The sequence below is a fragment of the Podarcis tiliguerta genome (assembly GCF_965153285.1).
Source record: "Podarcis tiliguerta genome assembly, chromosome: 12".
Taxonomy (NCBI): Eukaryota; Metazoa; Chordata; class Lepidosauria; order Squamata; family Lacertidae; genus Podarcis; species Podarcis tiliguerta.
Window position 1 is genome coordinate 51,119,904 of NC_139545.1, and position 20,447 is coordinate 51,140,350.

General features: G+C 43.9%; 1 protein-coding gene across 2 annotated transcripts; it reads right to left on the minus strand.

The window, feature by feature from the left end:
- Positions 1 to 1,995: 1,995 nt before the first annotated feature.
- Positions 1,996 to 20,259, minus strand: LOC310660940 (solute carrier family 22 member 13-like). 2 transcript variants are annotated; one of them, XM_083406536.1, is made up of 11 exons: positions 19,767 to 20,259; positions 16,583 to 17,000; positions 13,481 to 13,584; positions 12,399 to 12,553; positions 10,404 to 10,572; positions 9,076 to 9,196; positions 7,915 to 8,009; positions 6,644 to 6,858; positions 5,158 to 5,266; positions 3,314 to 3,523; positions 1,996 to 2,356 (listed from the first exon to the last, which is right to left on the minus strand). In XM_083406536.1, the coding sequence occupies exons 2-11, from the start codon at positions 16,952 to 16,954 to the stop codon at positions 2,263 to 2,265; spliced, it is 1,644 nt and encodes a 547-aa protein (XP_083262662.1). In that variant the 5' UTR covers positions 16,955 to 17,000; positions 19,767 to 20,259; the 3' UTR covers positions 1,996 to 2,262. The 2 variants fall into 2 exon arrangements, with proteins under 2 accessions (XP_083262662.1, XP_083262661.1); XM_083406535.1 differs by lacking the exon at positions 19,767 to 20,259 and having other exon boundaries at positions 16,583 to 17,268.
- Between the last annotated feature and the right edge of the window lie 188 nt (positions 20,260 to 20,447).

Below are 20,447 nucleotides of genomic sequence, written 5' to 3' on the forward strand. Positions count from 1 at the left end.
TGTGCCGTGGCAACCAGAGATACCTTGAATGATGGTCATGCATCTCTGCCTCCCAAAGGCTTGCACAGCTGTTTGTTGCAGCAGCCCTGGCTACAAGATCCCCAGGCGAATGGTGCCTCTGGGGCTGGCCAGGGGGGGCTGGTTGGCAGTAGCTGAGGCAGCTTGGCATAAGCAAGCAAGTGGTTGAGTGGGTTCCCACCAGCCCTTGCTGTTGGGAATGGACAGACAAATGGGAGGCTGGGCAGGCCTTTCTTGCACTGAAGAAGAGAAGAAGAGTTTGGATTTGATATCCCGCCTTTCACTCCCTTTAAGGAGTCTCAAGGCGGCTAACATTCTCCTTTCCCTTCCTCCCCCACGACAAACACTCTGTGAGGTGAGTGGGGCTGAGAGACTTCAGAGAAGTGTGACTGGCCCAAGGTCACCCAGCAGCTGCATGTGGAGGAGCGGAGACGCGAACCCGGTTCCCCAGATTACGAGACTACCGCTCTTAACCACTACAGCACACTGGCTCTCTTGTGCTTGCTGTGTGCAATGCCTGCCTGGGAGCTGAGTGCTAAGCAGACCCAGCTGCACCCACTGCTGCCTCCCATGGTAAAGTGCTGGCCTCATGTTCACCTTTGGCCACCAAGTCTGGGGGCATCCTCTTTCCAGGCCCCTGTGGGGCAGTGTGAGGAGGCACCTCTCTCTGGGGCAAGTGAGGGGCAGCTCAGAGACTAGGGAAGGCAGGAGCGGCTGCCCAAAGGAATCCCAAGGAAAGGGGAAAGGAGGCTGAGGGAACACTCCACAAGGGAAGGTGTTAAAAAAAGGGTGAGAGGCTGCTAGCTCTGCAGGCAAGGGGTGACATAACTGGGCACCGGAGCCCCACAAGGCTGCTGCAGAAAGAATGCAGGTGGTCAAGGGAGATATGGATTGAAAAAGGTTGAAAACTATGCTATGCTGTTAAGGAGATCCAGGGGTGATGCTTCTGTCTGAATGCCCAGACAGGGGCTGGTGGGCCAAGATGGTGCTCACAGAGAGTCACCCCAATTTGATGTAAAGGACCCCTGACCATTAGGTCCAGTCGTGACCGACTCTGGGGTTGCCGTTCTCATCTCGCTTTATTGGCCGAGGGAGCCGGCGTACAGCTTCCGGGTCATGTGGCCAGCATGACTAAGCCGCTTCCGGCGAACCAGAGCAGCGCACGGAAACACCGTTTACCTTCCCACCGGAGCAGTACCTATTTATCTACTTGCACTTCGACGTGCTTTCGAACTGCTAGGTTGGCAGGAGCAGGGACCAAGCAACGGGAGCTCAGCTCGTCACGGGGATTCGAACCGCCAACCTTCTGATCAGCAAATCCTAGGCTCTGTGCTTTAACCCACAGCGCCACCCGCATCCCTAATTTGATGTATGCCATGGGACAATTCTTCATCTTGGTGAACCAGTAGCTGCTGAACACACACCCAACGCCTGCGCCAAAACCTGCTGACACCTGTAATAAAGAAAGTTGTAGCCCTTTTTATCGCCAAATGATTGCAGCTTCACCATGCCTTAGCTCCAACTTCCCGTGGCTTCACTGCACCTGGGCCAGCAAATCCATATTGCTGATGCCACGTTTGTGTCTTATGAGAGCACAAAGTTGCCTTATTGCTGCTTCATGGGCTCATCCATGAACCCATTAATGTCTAATCACATCTCTCCAGAGTTTCACACTGGTGACTTGGTGCACACACAGAACATGCCTCATCCAGAAAGCTCCCTAATGGGAGAACCTGGTGATTGGACCTGGGACCCTGAGCAGGAAAAAAAAACCCGTGTGTTTCTCCACCACTGAGGTTATTTAGGGAGTTGAACTGAGTGCTCTAATGTGAGCAGAGGAATGCAGTTCAGTCTGCACTGAAAGACAAACCAGCAGCGTTCGCTCTTTTTGAAACAATATGCTGTCCTTTGTAACTCGCACTTCCCCAAATATTGAAATGCTGTTCTCCAGCCAAGCGGAGTGATTGAACATGCATATTTTGAAGTGTGCATAGAAATGCATATATTAGTGAAAACAACATACCAAAATGCATTGTATCAGAGAAAGGTGTGTACAAAAATGTGCGTATTAGGAGAAATTCGCACTAAAGTGCTGATAAATCTTCACAAGGACTGAAGAAACTGGTGAGGGAATGTGAAGAACTAGAGTTTCGAGAGATGAGAAACTGGGAGAAATTAAAACGACCAATTCACTCATCCCTGAAATCTTTGCTAAATGTCCTTTGGATCCAAGTGTTATTTCTGCTAGAAGCGTGTAGTGATGGCGGCTTCTTTCAGTTGGCCATCTTCTGTCTGCACAGGTCCATTTTCAAAGCTACTGTTGACAGCCTTGTTGGACCTAATGAAAGGGAATATAAATAAACATGACATAAAGTAGCCCTCTATCGCCCACTAGCCTCATCACCACCACTGTCATCTCTTCCTTGGCAACTTCCAAGCTGTCATCCATCTGTGGTTACAGGGGGTGAGCAGAAACCATCCTGGCTTCTGATTGGATCCCAAAATGTCCTGTTTTTTTGGCCCTGTGCTCTTGCACAAATCAGCAGTCTTGTGCCAGAGCGCCGGACCAAAAGGCACTTGTTTTTTGCTCTGGATCAAGACCAAAAAGATAAGCATCCCAATTTTGATCAGCAGGATGTTGATGGGGATGGCATAGCTAAGCCTGGCAGGACAGCTTACTCTATGGTGTTAACCCCTTCATACAATATTTGGACTTAAGCATGTTGGTTACATGAAACTGGTCACCCCACAATTAGCAATCACATTTGTGTGTGTTTTTAAACTAAGTATGAGACACAGAAGGGGACTGTTATCAAGATCAGAGTGCATGGAGTGAGGAATGCTTTTTCTCCTCTGCCTCCATGAAATTTTCCTCTCTATGGCAACCAAATCCTCCCTACCCACAAACCCCTGAACACTATTGCTAACTTAAGCCACCCTAGCATTTTCTGAAAGCTAATTTGCTTTCAGTGGGGGGCAAATTTCACAAAGATTGTGGCTTGGGAAGAGAAGCTTAAGCTGCAATCCCAGCAACAACTATGGCAGGAACCTGGTGCTAAATTTTTCAAAACATAAAACTCATTCATCATTAATGTTGTCATATGTAGTTAAACCTTTATATTCTGGAGAAAAGCCCATAGTCCTCAGTGGACTTACTTCTCCCCAAAAGAGGGGCAGTGTTTTACCAGGACTTAACACAATGGGGTAGGGGCAGAATGGAGCAGCCTAAGGGCATGCAATGTACAAAATGTGAACTTATATACCTACTATATTTCTAGAATCCCATGCAACTCACCTCTGGCTTGCTGGGGAGTCTCCTATGTCGTCCTGAAGATCTTGGTTCTGCGTCTCAGGAAGAAAAAAGCAGAGGATTCCCGCAAACAGTGCTGTGCCTCCAAGTATCACCATGGGAATAGCAGGGTGGTATTTGCTCAGGAGAACAACCAGCGGGGCAAGGATGCCCCCTACTCTGCCAACCATGGAGCACAAGCCTAAACTGCTTTGCCTGGTGGAAGTAGCAAAACACAGAGAGTGATGCCTGAGAGGAGGCTCAGACAGGTGTGACCTGCCAGGGACAAGTTTCCAGAAGCAAATCAGCCACACCATGCAATAAACAATTACACAACAGGAAGGAAAGGACAAATATCTCAGTTTTGGTATCTCTAATGTTCTGAGGGTTTTTCAGTCTTAAATGCAGTTCACCACATTTCTGCAGCAGTTTATGATTTCGTCATTTTAGTGCACTATCACACACATTATAAGTACAGTGGTATACCTCGGGTTAAGTACTTAATTCGTTCCGGAGGTGCGTTCTTAACCTGAAACTGTTCTTAACCTGAAGCACCACTTTGGATAATGGGGCCTCCTGCTGCCACCACGCCGCCAAAGCACAATTTCTGTTCTCATTCTGAAGCAAAGTTCTTAACCTGAAGCACTATTTCTGGGTTAGCAGAGTCTGTAACCTGAAGCATATGCAACCTGAAGCGTATGTAACCCGAGGTACCACTGTATGCTATTTTGCCTATTGCACCCATCTTTGCAATCAATTTTGCCAAACGCAATGCATTTAAAACATGTTGTTTTCATGAATATATGTAGCTGTGTACATTGGATGGTGTTCAGCTATGCTTTATTCAGAACAGACTCACTGAAATCAATGAACATGTCTAAAGTTGGGCTCATTCATTTCACTGCTAACTGCTCTCTTGGGCAAGCATTTTGGTAAAAGGGTTTACCTTCCTTGGGCTGAGGTCCCTAACCTGAGGGCATCCCTTGGGGCACAACACAATGCTCCCCTTTATTTTGCTTCAGAATAGCATAGGGATCAGGTCCAACACACAGGTTGACAAGATATACTGCCAATGTCCTGCACTAATTTATAGCACGATATGTGGAGGATTCATATCTCAGAATTTTCAGAATATGCTTTGTACACTGAAGACCCCAGAGTTCAGGCACTTGAATCTTTTGCTTATACCTCCAGTTAAACAATACCATCGTCATAACCATCATAAACTTTTTATTGCACAAGCCAAAAGGCCATGGGCATCATCCAAAAACACCAAGAACCACTACATATACAGTAAAACCACAGTCAAATCTACTAGAATTCTTTGTTACATAGAATAAAAGATAGTTCTTATGCAAAATGTACAGATTAAAGCCCCCTTTGTTGTCATTATAAAGTTAAAAGGTAAAGGTACCCCTGCCCGTACGGGCCAGTCTTGACAGACTCTAGGGTTGTGCGCCCATCTCACTCAAAGAGGCCAAGGGCCAGCGCTGTCCGAAGACACTTCCGGGTTACGTGGCCAGCGTGACATCGCTGCTCTGGCGAGCCAGAGCCGCACATGGAAACGCCGTTTACCTTCCCGCTAGTAAGCGGTCCCTATTTATCTACTTGCACCCAGGGGTGCTTTCGAACTGCTAGGTTGGCAGGCGCTGGGACCGAACAGCAGGAGCGCACCCTGCCCCAGGGATTCGAACCGCCGACCTTTCAATCGGCAAGCCCTAGGCGCTGAGGCTTTTACCCACAGCGCCACCCGTGTCCCTTGTTGTCATTATACCTGTGGACAAAACTGCCCAGGTAAAGCTGAAAGTGGAAATTCATTTTCTAAGCCCCTATACCCAAGAGATCCTCACCTGATAACTGTGGGAAAGATTTCAGCAGAAAACACGTAGGTGGTTGAAAAGGAGGCAGCCAATGCAGACTTGCCAATAACAGCCAGCACCGTCACAATCACAGGGAAGTCTGGGCAAAGACAGGCAGGGAGGTTAGAAACTAGATCACAAAAAAATCAAGGTAAGGCTTTGTTGAAGGACCACAGGCCTAGCAAAATGTCTAATCCAGTTCTGAAATGTCACCTGTGGTCCTACAGAAATCCGGAAATATTGTCACCACAAATCTATGGGTAGCTAGAATGGTTTCTGGGGCCCATTTGGGAAGAAGACTGGCAGCATTAGAGCACTTGCTTTGGTTGCAGAAGCTCTCAGATTCAAATTCTCCATTTTGGAGAATCTAGTGGTGTAGGAAGTGATGCAGAAGAACCTCTTCTGTGACCTGGAGAGATGCCATCAGTTGCTAATACTGGGCTAGAGATTGCTGTGTCGCCACATAATGCTAAGCCATCATTTATTTATTTTTATTTCTGTATATAGTCCACATTTCAGGACACTTTCTCGCTTCCTCCTTTCCCCTGCTAAGATTTCCAGACCCTCCAAATGTCGCTATTTTCCAGGGGCTGGAATCACGGATTTACAGAAGCCGTCGCAGTTTCTGTTTTGATCCCGGAATGTCATGCTTTTCCTTGGAACGTTCCCAATGCTTTTCTTCTCGGGGCACGCAAGGGGATGCATACCCCTAAATATTTTGTGAATCTAACTTTGGCCTCGTTGAGGGGCAGTATTTCAATATGAGTAGGAAAATGAGAGTACCCCTGAACATTTTTTTTAAAGAAAAAAAAGGCACTGGATGTTCCTATTTTCATTGGAGAAATTTTGGAGGGCATGGGTTTCTATTTAAATTTTAGTAACTGCTTCTAGATTTGCAAGCATACCTATATACTGGCAGATGTAATTATGCAAACCTGTGGCCTGTTCGTTTTTCAGAACTTAGTCGCTTGAGGATCTCAGTGGAAAGGAGGAAGCGAGAGGACAGAAATGGGGAAAGGAACATGTTTTTTTTCCTTATTATTATTAAAAAATGGTTCAAAAAAGAAGCAAGGGGCAGAAGATCAGGTCCCCAGTGCAAAAGACCCAGGGCTCAGGCCTTATAGCTCCCTTTAACTCCAACCGTGCTTGCCTGTTGTGTCCACTCTATGAAGAAAGAGACAAAAGGGGGAACACTCTGCACAAACACAAGACAAATTCTGAGAATATACAGGCACATCTGTGTCCTTCTGAAGCAGCTCTGTATAGCCAGGGGTCTGTGGGTCACATCTTAGATTAGGGATGGGGAACCTGTGGCCCCCCAGATGTTGAACTTCAACTCCCATCATCCCCAAGCCAAGATGGCCAATGCTCAGGGATGATAGGAGTTGATATCCAGCAACATCTGGAGGGCTGCAGGTTTCCCTAGTCTGCCTTGCAGCTTGCCTTTCAGGTTTTCTCTCTCAAGTGTATTTTTTACCTGTTGGAATAGCAGGGATGATCAAGCACATGACTCCGCCTAGGAAAAGCCAAGCAGCCTGGCATTTTTTCCTTCCCATCCACTGGAGGAGGAAGATACAGGAGGCTCGAGATGGTATTTCCACAGCTCCAAACACAAGCTGGGTCATGTAGATGTCCAAGCCAAAATCCCCAACCTGGTGGCTCACTCCATAATACACAAGACTGTCTGCAAACCTGAGAACAAAGCAAGTAATTACCATTCATTCTGCATTTATTACTATTGTTCATTTTAATTCCTGGCTCACAGAAGCCCACCACTAAACTTCAATGCTGGTTAGAACCAGGGTGCTGCATGTGATGCAATTCTGCAATGCCCCAGAACTGGACGCAGAATTCAGCTTCCTCAGAGTCTATATCATCATTTTAAATCCTAGTCCTCATGACTGTGAAACGTTATAGGCAGCGTTTGAAGTCTCTGAAGAAACCAACTCTTCTGTTTTTTGCTGCCTCGGAGTAACAGCTGCTTCTTGGAAACTATAGCGAAACAACAGCAAAACAGGTGGTGTCAATGTGTGTCATGAAGGTGGATAAAAACAGCCTAAAAACTATCCATCTGGGGCACAGCAAAAGCATTTTCCCCATTGCCCCAAACATTCCTTTGTTCTATTTGACCAGTAGCTGTGTGTGCAGCTACCTAGATGTAGATCTCAATGGCTGCATTCTGTCAGACAGCCCTGCCTGAACCTTGCAGTCATTTGCCAAGGTGCTTCTTCCTGGACCACCGTCCTCCAAAGATGGTGACTTGAAACAGGATCACATCAGAGGCATCGTCTTTGCAGAACACGCGCTCCAGAAGCAGGCCTGCACGACAGCAACTCTGATGTCATTTTGGCACCTGGCAAAGACCTTTGTTTGACAAGTGGGTATGGTTTTCATTCCACCCATCCCACTGATTTTTATGTTTCCCTTGCTAATTACCGCCCTTATGTTTATTTGACAATTCGTGATATTTGCAGCGTGTGTGCTATGCTTTCATTGTCAGCCACCCTGGAAGTGTGACATTAAAATATTTTAATTAATAAAAATTAATTCTCAGTGTAGCAACCAAGGGTAAGAGAAAAGTCCTGCAGCGGACCATACAGAGGTCAAAGGTTTAGCCGTAAGTTGCTGGCTGTGCTCATTTTATACATGAAGAAACAATAACAAGGAAGTTTAAACAACACACACAAAACTGAAGCCACTTGCATATTATATATTGGTTGCTGAATTAATGTACTTCAGAATTCTTACCAGACTACGACCATGATTAAAGTCAAAATCCTTAGACGCGGATTCTTGCAAAGATCCAGGATATTCCCAGATTTCACCTTCTCTTCTGGAGCCAGCTTCAAAATGTGCAAGGCAAGACAGACACAGAACATCAAAGGACAGCTTTCCCCAACCTGGTGCCCCCCCAGTGGCTTTGAACTACAACTCCCATCAGACCCATCTGCCAGGGCAGCTGTGCTGGCTTGGCCTGATGTGAGTTTTAGTTCAAAACAACCAGGGTGCCAGGTGGGTTAGCAAGTTGAACTAAGACTGGAGAGATTCCACTCAGCCACAAAACTCACTGGGTGTACTTCGACTCATCTCTCCCCCTGCCCCAATCTCACAGGCCTATAAGGAGGCTAAAGCAGGGAATGGGGAACGATGTAAGCCAAATGTAGGGGACCTGTGGTCCTCCAGGTGTTTTTGAACTGTAACTCATGGGATTCCCCAGCCTTGGTTATGCTCACTGAGGGTGATGGGAGCTGCAGTTGCACAACATCTGGAGAACGTTTCACACACGGTGTAAGCTGTCCTCCTGACCTCCTTGGAAGAAGGTTGGGAATGGATATACATTTTGTAGTAAATAAAACAAAATGGGTTTGGAAGGAAAGGCTAACAGCTTAATAAGGGATGCTTGAGGTGGATATGCAACAGATTTTTTTTAAAAAAAAATCTAATGCAGCATGAGAGACTAGAGTATTGGATTGATATGATCTATTGTGTTTCTGGGGACGCGGGTGGCGCTGTAGGTTAAACCACAGAGCCTAGGACTTGCCCATCAGAAGGTCGGCAGTTCGTTGCTCGGTCCCTGCTCCTGCCAACCTAGCAGTTCGAAAGCATGTCAAAGTACAAGTAGATCAATAGGTACCATTCCGGCGGGAAGGTAAACGACGTTTCCGTGCGCTGATCTGGTTCGGCAAAAGCGGCTTAGTCATGCTGGCCACATGACCCGGAAGCTGTATGCCGGCTCCCTCAGTCAATAAAGCAAGATGAGCGCAGCATCCCCAGAGTCGGCCATGACTGGACCTATTGGTCAGGGGTCCCTTTACCCTTTACCTTTATTGTGTTTCTATGCCACTTTCCCTCCATATCCTCCCCAGACATTTCCAGAAAAGGAGCAATAGAAATCCCAGGCTTTGCTACCTGGTTGAGTAGTTCTTCTGAGACGGTTCGTTTGTTAACGGAAGCGGCCTTTCGAAGAACCTTTTTGGCTTCCTCAACCTTCCCTTTTGTCAGAAGCCATCGCGCAGACTTGGGAAGAACCCTGAAAAAGACAAGAGTTTGTGAAGCATGGGTGGGAGTCAATGAAACCAACAGTAGGTGGAGCAAGAGCCAATGGCAGGGCAGGCCCAACTAATTCTAGTTGTGGGCTTGTTTGCAGTTTCCTGTTTGTCCCATGCTTTCTAGGCAGCTCTGCCCTTGTCCTGCTATTTCCCCTTGGAAAATCCGCTCTTTAGGAATAAATCGGAGCAAATGTCAGTCAGGAGAAAACTCCCTTGATGTTTGCTTTGATTCAGTGGAAAGATCAAGTTTCCCAGGGGGGAAACAGCAGGGCAAGGACAAGTCTGGATGAGTCCTGTATCCTCATTCTCCTCCCTGATGAGTTATACAAGGGATAACACTGAGACTAAGAAGCTGGCAGGCAGTGTCATCTTGTAAGAAAGAAGGCCTTAAGTGGGAGCCATCTGAGGGCAGATTGAGATTGCTGGGGATGTGACCCATTCGCCCTAATGAACTAGTCTCCTGGGTACAACAGTTCTCATTCAGTTGCAGTACAACCAAAAGGCATTCCCGCAATAAACCTGTGGGAGATCGCAGTCGACCCTAACTGCTAGTTAGTACATGAAGGGGTTAAGGACCATAGAGTTATATTCCTAGACAGACTCAGGTCTCAGTCCAAAGAGGAAGTGATGCCTCTGCATCATATAACCAATGAAGGAGGATATGTGTGGAAGCTTGCTCCCAATCTTACAGCATGTGTTTGGAACTATATGCTGCATTTTCTACCTAAGAGCATTTTGCCTGTGTTATCCTTGCTGCTGTATGGAACAACGCACGACTGAGACCTTGAATCTGTCAGTAAATATTTTAAAACTTACTTAACAGTGTGTGATCTGCTCATTGCAAGAGGGGTAGGAAGAGGTCAACTGCTGTGTACAGCTGAAAGACATTAAAAATGGCATAACAACCTATATTCCTAATGCAGGGAGTTCAGTCTCCCACAGGGATTCATATATTTTCTCTCAGATCTTAACTCAGGGGCAGCTTGGGTGAGAGGTACTCCTTCAAGTATTTTGGTCCCAAGATAAATAGAGCTTTATCTTGGTCCCTGGCAGATCATAAAATATGACAGATCTTAAAAGACAGGGTGGTTATGAGCCTATGCTACTGCTACTCTTAATGATATAGTATGCTGTATTGATTTACACACAGCCCCATTATGCTCATTTCTGGTTCTTGTGCACACTCACCATATATAAAAAAAGAGGGCAAATGCTGGAGCAGAGCCAGCAAACTGGTAGTTCCTCCAGTCACGGACCGAGTATGCCAAACCAGCCAAGGCCATCTGCCCAACGCCTTGGAAGCAGTAGCTGATGATCATCGCAAGCGGGCGATAGGAAGGCCCAACCCACTCCGAAGCTAAAAGGGTTCAAGTTACAATCAGTATCGGGAAAAGACCATGCCATTGTCAATCACTCACATTAAAAAAATATATATCATTTAACCGCCCGGCTTTATTATTAGGTTATTGTATTTTGTTGGAAGCCGCCCAGAGTGGCTGGGGAAACCCAGCCAGATGGGTGGGGTATAAATAAATTATTATTATTATTATTATTATTATTATTATTATTATTATTATTAAATAATGGTGGATTAATGTGATGATGTCAAGGAGGAGGCTAGAACGCTTGCAGCAGTTACTGATTATTTGGATTGGGTCCCCAGTTTGGGACACACATTTACACAAACACACAAATCATGCCACATAGAGGAGGGAGAAAGGTTGTTTTCTGCTGCTCCAGAGAAGCGGACACGGAGCAATGGATCCAAACTACAAGAAAGAAGATTCCACCTAAACATTAGGAAGAACTTCCTGACAGTAAGAGCTGTTCGACAGTGGAATTTGCTGCCAAGGAGTGTGGTGGAGTCTCCTTCTTTGGAGGTCTTTAAGCAGAGGCTTGACAACCATATGTCAGGAGTGCTCTGATGGTGTTTCCTGCTTGGCAGGGGGTTGGACTCGATGGCCCTTGTGGTCTCTTCCAACTCTATGATTCTATGATTCTATGTCCATCAGACTTCACCTGAAGTGCCTGGCACAGCCTGGCTCTTTCCTTAACTAGGCAGGTGTTGTGCTTTCCACCCACCAGACACACTAGGCTCCATCTGTCTCCCAAACAGTCTTTACCCTACCTCAGTCCCCTTGCAAATTGGCACCTAAAGTGTCTCAAACAAGTGGGCCGCCTCTGCATCTCATTTCATGGTTGGGATGCTTCTGTGCAGAACAATGACGCCGTACCTCAACAGGGCCAGATTTAGGTTTGATAAGACCCTAAGCTACTGAAAGTAATGGGGCCCTTTATATGTCCAGCTATCCTTTGTCAACAACAAATTGTAGCTGTTTTTTTGTGTTCAATATATGCTAAATGGTAATTTATGAGCCTAACAGTTATCTAAAACCATTTGTAGGCCCCCTATATATAGAAATGAGCAAACAAGTGATATTTTAGGGAGCAGCCTAGCAGGCGGGGCCCATTACTTACATCATAGGAACCTCCACAACACAAAACCCTGTTGCTGTAGGTAGGTTTTATTTTATTTGTTTTTTATCTTATATTTTGGAAATGTACATTTCTACATCCAGTTCTTTTTCCTTTAAATTTTTTGAGGGCTCCCAAGAGAGTGGGGCCCTAAGCTATAGCTTGTTTAGCTTATACGTAAATCCAGCACTGTACTTCAACATTCACCTTTAAACAGTGTTACCTTGAGAGAAAATATATCTACAGTCATATCTTGGGTTACAGACGCTTCAGGTTGCGTGTTTTCAGGTTGTGCACCAAGCCCAACCCGGAAATACCGGAACGGGTTACTTCTGGGTTATGGCGCTCGCGCAAGCGCAGAATCACTAAATCGCGCTTTGCGCATGCGCAGAAGCGCCAAATTGCGACCCGCGCAGGCGCAGCGCTGCAGGTTGCAAACATGCCTCCTGCACTGGTCACGTTCGCAACCTGAGCATCCACTGTATTTGGGGAGGGCAAAATATTCATAAAAAGCAAGTTGGGCAGGTTGGATAGAGTAAGGCCGTGCCCCCAACCAGATGCCCTACAGATGTTTGGGGCTATAACTTGCACTGCCCCCCAACCAGCAAAACTGTGTTTAGTGCAAAACATCTGGAGGATATCAAAGATGGAGTGTGATTCTTTTGATAGCAAGGCCTAAACCTCCCCAGAGAAGTGGAAGTGTCTCACTTAAAGCTGACATGCTGATGCTGATCCCAGCAAAAGCGGCGCCCACGATGAATCTCAGGGCGATGTAGACGTAGAAATTTGGAGAAAATCCTGCCCCAACACCAAAGGAGCCCATGAGGAGGAGGCTGAGCAGGATCATCATGTGACTTCCAGTCCTGGAGGAGGGAAATGCAATACAAGATGGGTCAATCTGCAAAAGGGAACCTACTAAATTTATTATTTATTATTATTACCTCACAGAGGGGCTTATCCTTACTTCTGCTTATACTGTGCCTAGAAACCACAGGTCTGAGCGGTTTCCCCCTTGCCCTGCTCCTTTCCAAGGGAAAAACCGCTCTTTAGTCACAGATTGGAACAAATGGTGCTTCAGGGGAAACCCCAATTGCCGTTTGCTCCGACTGAGTGCTACAAAAAGCAGGGGGACAAGAGGAAGTGCGGATAAGCCCAGAGTTATTGTGGGGATGATGATGATTTACAGTGGTACCTCGGGTTAAGTACTTAATTCGTTCCGGAGGTCCGTACTTAACCTGAAACTGTTTTTAACCTGAAGCACCACTTTAGCTAATGGGGCCTCCTGCTGCCGCTGCGCCGCTAGAACCCAATTTCTGTTCTTATCCTGAAGCAAAATTCTTAACCTGAAGCACTATTTCTGGGTTAGCGGAGTGTGTAACCTGAAGCGTATGTAACCCGAGGTACCACTGTATATCGTAAGATCTCAGGGTGGTTCACAGCATAAAATACAGGATAAAAAACAAGTAAATGATTAAAAACAAAACATCAAAACCATGACCCGCCCGTTCCCTTCCCAACAGCCTGGTTCAAGAGGAATGTTTTTTCCTTGCGCCTTAAAATATATAATGAAGGCACCAGGTGAGCCTCCCTGGGGAGTGCTTTCCACAAACAGGGGGCCACCACAGAAAAGGCCCCGTTCTTGTGTTGCCACCCTCCAGGCTTCTCAATGAGGAGGCACACGAAGAAGACCCTCCGATGAGGATTGCAGAAAAGCCTCTCCCCTTCGCCTCCTGAAAATGGAGTGGCCATTTTCTCTCAGCTTCTCCACAACATCTCAAAGTTATACTTACAAGTCACTCAGTGGGCCAAGGACCAGGGCTCCCACAAGGCCACCCGCCATGTAAATAGACTGAGCGACATCTTTTAAGTTATTTCGGTCACAGACCAAGTTGAACTAAAGAAAAAGAAGAAAATAGTATTAGCCTGCTCTTTTAAAAAAGTTAACTGTTTCACTTGCTTTCATAATGTATACCATTTTATTGCTGTAACCCACCCTGGGCCTTATGCTGAAGGGTGGACTCAAATTTTACCCCACTTTGGTCAAGTCCCCTCACTTACAAGAATACTTTCCCTGGTGAGGTGAATCTCCTCACCCTCATTATTAGTGCTGAGGCAGAATTATTATTATTTTTCCAAAAAAAATTATTAGTTTTCCAAATTTATAACAGACATATCACAAACATAAAAATAAGACATTAAAAAACAAACAATAACAAACAAACATATATCCTAACTGTAGAAATTCCACTTTTGTTATCATTGTTGGGTGACTTCCTTGAATCCCCCTGGCTGAGTTTCCATATAAATCATTCTAGCAGTTTTCCAAGACTACTTTCACATAAAATTTACTTAGTCCATTAACCTCTTTCTTTCTTTTCATTTTGACATATACCCATAGTATTCTACAATATCACATATTTATATCCTAGGCCAATCTGATACTCGCAAGTAGTTCTATTTAATTTATCTTAACATATTTAACCAAATAATCTTGGAATGTCTTCCATGAGGCAGAATTTTAAAACATTCCCGTTGGCTCCAGGCATTTGGTGGTGGAAAGGCATTGTTTTTCGCAACTTTGAGAGGGTATTTGGTGTGTGTGTGGTTTTTTCCCCTTTTTAAAAAAAATATTGAGTTGTTATTTGCCATCCTGGGCTCCTTTGGGAAGTAGGGCAAGATAATAATAATAATAATAATAATAATAATAATAATAATAATAATAATATAATTCTTCTCCAGAGCGATCTCGGCCCTGAATGGGAAGCCCGGACTTTGAAAGTCATCTAATCTCCCTTGCTGTACTATACTGTATTGTTTAATTAGTGTTTTTATGGAGCAGTCAAGTAATTTCGTTGTCCCCGAAGGGGGCAATGACAATAAAGATGGTATTATTATTATTATTATTATTATTATTATTAATTCCCTCTTTGGGGGAAATTCCAGAATGCTCAAAAAGAATTGTCCCCTATGGAGAGGAGAGACAGAAGAGCCGCCATCTTGTTCCAGCTCAGGTGATCTCTCTCTCCCCTAACTGCCACCAAATCTGACTACTGAAACATCATCCTCCCTGAGGGAAGGCGATTTCTATTTTTAAAAATGTCTCCCAATTTTTTGCTGTTTTTTAACAGAGTGCTAATGTATGCATATTCTTATGTAAACTGCCTTGAGAGGCTCACTTGAAAAGTGACATGGACAATAACGGATTGGCATAACAAGCTACAAGAATTTGCTGACAGTTGACAAATGGCCTGAGAGGCAACTCAAAACAAAAATTTATGGAAAAGTGGGATAGATATATGATATATGTTCAAAAATACAGTAAAGGTTCACTATCTATGCTAGCATTCGATTGACGCTGGAGGGAGACTGAGTTGAGAAATAAGACCAAGGATACATATTGATATAGGAATGTATGAGATAAAATGTAAAAAAATATACAATAATAAGAGTAAAAAAGGAATATATAACGGGATAGACAGGAAGTCCAAAGTGTTGGTACATATATGATTTTGGAATAGTTACTTTGTCCTTGTTTTTCCCCCCTTGTTTTTCTTTTAGTATATAAACTTTGTATACATGTTGAAAATTATAGTATTAAGCCTTGTGATGTAATATGATAATGTTTACCGATGTAACATAAGAACTTTAATAAATAAATAAAATGTTGTGGTGGGGGGGGAAGAAAAAAAATGAAAAGTGAAGTGGAAATATCTTCATAAACAAACAGATGAACATTTGCTAGTAGCTTTTAGGAGAGCCTCTGAAAACGGGACATTTCTGCCTATAATATTCCAAATTTATCTCACGTGGGAATTAGAGAAAAATTAATAAAACTTTCTCGTTACTTCACGGAGGTGTCAAAATGGTTAGAGGACTTCCTCATGACCTACAAGGCCTAAAATTTGGTAAATGTGCGATCTGGCATAATCTCCTTATTAAAGGTAACCCTTATTACCATGGTATAAAAACTGTATCCCAGCCAAAAAAGATCACACAGCGGTTTAAATGTTCGCGCCTTGTTGTTTTTTTTACCTCATTAATGCTGAGTTTCCCTCACAAAATGGAAACTAGGGAAACCAGAAGCAGGGAGAATTCCTACAACTACAAAGTTTACTTGAGGAATGCAGGCTGAAGCCATTAATTTCTTTAAAAGTTATCAACTGAGACCTAGACAATTAACAAGCAATTGTCTTTAAGAAACATGGACTACTGACATCCATTGCTGTAAAGTTCTGGAATGACTATATGACATCTTTTCCTCTCCCTCCCTCTCTGGACTGCTTGAATTGTCTCCCTGGTTCAAAGTCTGGTTGTTAATAATAATAATAATAATAATAATAATAATAATAATAATAATAATTTATTATCTCCCAGACAATGAAGTTTCATACTTGCAGAAATCAGATTAGGAAAGTAAGAATGGGAATTAAATAAGCACATCATCCAACAAGGCTTCAACATCAAAAAACTTCAGGATAACTATCCCATGGTATGTAACATCTGGATTAAAAGAAGAGGAATGCCACTAATCTATCCACATTTTGGTACTTTATCATAGGCTCACTGGCTTTTTTTCTTTTCATTCATTCATTTGTTTGTTTGTTTGCTCAACACACAACAAAAAAGGACAAAATGAACCATAGTGAAAGTACCACCAGTCGCGCTTTACATAGAGAATTAATATAAATTTCATAATCCTTAAACTGTAATAGTCTCTTCTTTATAAACCCAACGACTTCACTGGCTTTTTTCAAAAGCAGTGCCTGACCTGTCCGTTCCCCCATCCAGGTTTTTAGTTGTAGGGACAGCACCAATGAAATCACTCTAGTATGGTTATCAATGGTTATCAATACTAGACAGAACCAAATTCTTTAACAAGGGCTGTAAAATACCTCTGTCAGCAACGACGGCTTTGGATCTGTGGGGTAGACCCAACCATCTCGGCAGGCTTCCGTGGAATTTCGTCCGTCTTTTATGATTGAATCGATATTGCCTTCCACAGGAGTAAACATGGAGCATTCCTCAAAAGAGCCGTCTGGTTTCCTGGGAATGGTCAAGTTCAGCTGCTGCTCTTGGGTCAGGTTTTGGGTAATATTAAGGATCCAGTTCGTGTTGCAGTAGTGAGGCACATCCATGACAATGAAGACTTGTCCGAACACATGAAAGGGAATTAGGAAATTGGGGATGCAGTTCAGCACCACCAGCCATTTCTGAAACCTGCCGAATTCTCCGATCACCTTCAAGATGTCTCCAAATCTGATCATTCTGGGATCTTTGGCAGCCGGTCTGCATGGTTCTCACACCTGGGGACTGAAATTAATGTTTAAACACAATCATGGCTATGGATTAAGTGAATAATTAATCAGGCTTCGGCATCAGATAAACTTAAGGAATATATGCTATCACAGCTACTGCCAAGGCTGTACTTTCTTTCTGATTGTTCTCTTCTTATTCAGTCCTGGTGTTCCTTTGACTTTAGTATTTCCTCCAATTAAAAAGAAAGTATAGCCTCGAGGCTATTAACATGTATGGCTGCGTCCACACCAAACATTTAGAACACTGCAAAGGATCGTGGGAACTGTTGTTGTTGTTTAGTCGTTTAGTTGTGTCCAACTCTTCGTGACCCCATGGACCAGAGCACGCCAGGCACTTCCGTCTTCCACTGCCTCCCGCAGTTTAGTCAAACTCATGCTGGTAGCTTCGAGAACACTGTCCAACCATCTCGTCCTCTGTCGTCCCCTTCTCCTTGTGCCCTCCATCTTTCCCAACATCAGGGGCTTTTCCAGGGAGTCTTCTCTTCTCATGAGGTAGCCAAAGTACTGGAGCCTCAGTTTCACAATCTGTCCTTCCAGTGAGCACTCAGGGCTGATTTCCTTCAGAATGGAGAGGTTTGATCTTCTTGCAGTCCATGGGACTCTCAAGAGTCTCTTCCAGCACCATAATTCAAAAGCATCAATTCTTCGGCGATCAGCCTTCTTTATGGTCCAGCTCTCACTTCCATACATCACTACTGGGAAAACCATAGCTTTAACTATACAGACCTTTGTTGGCAGGGTGATGTCTCTGCTTTTTAAGAGTTTACCCCAAATAATGTAGTTTACCCCTAATAATGCTAAAATCCCCAGCACATTTAACAAACAACATTACCCAGGGATCATGGGGAGATGGGAGAAACTGTGCTTTAAATGTATGGTGTGCAGGTATGCAACCTTACAAGAGTTATAGCAACAAGAGGGGGCCATTTAAATATTGTTTGCTGCAGGACAAAAATGAGCGAGGGGTGTTGGCCTCAAGTCTTTTTTTCTGGTTTTTATTTGGTCCGGTGTCCAGTCTGTTCAGCCTAGCAGCTGACAACCTGGAGTCTATCTGAGCTTGCTATAAAAGGAGAGGAAGATTGGGAGAAGGAAGGACAAGAAACCTAAAGACCCTGAGGAAAGAGTCAGGGACTGTTCCTTTATATTTTTCTAAACTGACACATTAGTAGTTGGGAATCATCAGCGTAAGAGCTTAGCAGAACCAGGGCTGAGCAAGAAGAATAAACGCTCCAGGGCTGAGAACTGCTGCTGTTTGAGAGTTCATTGCTGGCAGGTACAAACCAAGGTCTGCATCTGACACTGAACATGAATGCTTTTATTGTGGTACCTTGGGTTACAGACGCTTCAGATTACAGATGCTTCAGATTACAGACTCCACTAACCCAGAAATAGTACCTTGGGTTAAGAACTTTGCTTCAGGATAAGAACAGAAATCGCGCGGCGGCATCAGGAGGCCCCATTAGCTGAGGGAGAGATTGGAGATGTGGAGCCCTTTAGCCTCAAAGGGTCTTTGGAGTATGCTCTGGAACATCTTTTGGACTACAGCTTCGAATATGGAGTATGGGTAAACTTGTCGAGATGGAATCAAGGAGCTGCTAAGATGGAAACCCTTTGGGACTTAATCTTTGGCATCAAAAGAAATCTGCAGACAGGACAGGGAGAAGAGTTAAGAGCCTCGGATACAAGAGCACCAGGCTGATGGACTATATGGAACTGATAGAAAAGACTGATAAAATCCGAGACCAGGGAGAAGAGACGGTGGAAGAAGATTGGGGAAAAAATTTAAAATTTTATTCAGAGTAATATTGCATAATTAAGGAATGTTGGGAAATGGTGGAATGAAATTATATGACTTTAGTAGAAATATGATAAGGATTTAAGTATAGATAAATTTTAAGATTTTGATGGTAAGATAAGGTTAAAATAAATTAAGATAACTAAACGATAGAGCAGTGAAAGATGGAAAGGATTTGCTGATTTAATTATTAACTGGAATACAAAAATGGGAGGTGGGAGGAGGTCGAGGAAATAAGTCAATGAAAGATAAAGATATGGAAAATGGATGTGTTTTTAAATGTTTTTGCTTTTTCTTGTTGTGTTGAGGTATTGTTTTTTTTCTTTTATTTTTGATGTATTGTTTCTTAATTATTTTTTTTACTGTCTTTTTCTTTCTTTTTTCTGTAACTATAAAACCTTTAATAAATATTATTTTAAAAAAACAGGAGGCCCCATTAGCTAAAGTGGTGCTTCAGTTAAGAACAGTTTCAGGTTAAGAACGGACCTCCGGAATGAATTAAGTTCTCTAACAGAATTACCACTGTAGTTCCTTTTTTAATAAATTCCATATGTAGTCTCCTGAGTCCATAAACACTCCCAAAAGAATGCCATGTGGCCAGGAGTTGTCCCGTTTCCCCTGCGAGCTAACAGCAGTCCATACTGACTGAATGTCTGCACTGCAGGAGGAGGAGGAGGAGGAGTTTGGATTTGATATCCCGCTTTATCACTACCCGAAGGAGTCTCAAAGCGGCTAACATTCTCCTTTCCCTTCCTCTCCCACAACAAACACTCTGTGGGGTGAGTGGGGCTGAGAGACTTCAGAGAAGTGTGACTGGCCCAAGGTCACCCAGCAGCTGCATGTGGAGGAGCAGGGAATCGAACCCAGTTCACCAGATTACGAGTCCACCGCTCTTAACCACTACACCACACTGGCTCTCACTGCAGGCCCTTGTTTTGTAAAATGGACCAGCTAAGTTGTGCTTACCAGGCAATCTTGTTGAAAACTGGAAAAACCCAGTGTTAGAGAGGTACCAGTTTTGGCAGCACAAGTTTGACAAGGCAGCTGAAATAAATAGATTACTTTAAGGATCATATGTGGTGGAACCGCACCATAACATATCAGTTCCGGCAAACACCATTTGAAGAGACTAGTAACATAGTACGGTGCAAGCTTCAGAGTACACCTCAACTAGCATCGTTGCTCCTATTTTATAATCAAAAATGCTGATGTTCCTTACAAGGACTTAAGTAGATTTTTGATGGTGGCGGCTCATTAGCTGATAAGCGAGCACTTGAAAACTGGTCTCAGGTTAACATTATCCAGGTGGCACGCAAACATTTGGCAAATTGATTTAGCTGAAAAATTAACCGGAATGTAAAAACAGATGGCTCTGACACCTTTTTGTTTTTAGTTATTTCGTATGTAATCATTACCATAATTACCCCCATCAACCCATGAAGACCTATGGCTTAATCTACTGGATTTCACTGTGAACAGCAAAAGGACTATGATCCTGTCTTATGTTGATATTTGTTATTTATATGTTCAGAAAACTCTTCAATAAAAATATTTACACTTAGGTACCTTTCAGGGACATCCAATGGTCATTGCAGAAGTGTCACTTAGTTGGAAAGTTACCTTGGATTGTCCTGTTGGTTACGGAAT

What these genes read in the sequence shown, in the direction of transcription:
- LOC310660940 (XM_083406536.1), bottom strand. Translation starts at nt 16,954, where the DNA reads ATGATCAGATTTGGAGACATCTTGAAGGTGATCGGAGAATTCGGCAGG. An exon ending in CATCAGCATGTCAGCTTTAA is followed by an intron (nt 10,573 to 12,398) that starts GTGAGACACTTC and finishes GAACCCTTTTAG; the next exon opens with CTTCGGAGTGGGTTGGGCCT. An exon ending in TTAATCATGGTCGTAGTCTG is followed by an intron (nt 6,859 to 7,914) that starts GTAAGAATTCTG and finishes CTTTGTTCTCAG; the next exon opens with GTTTGCAGACAGTCTTGTGT.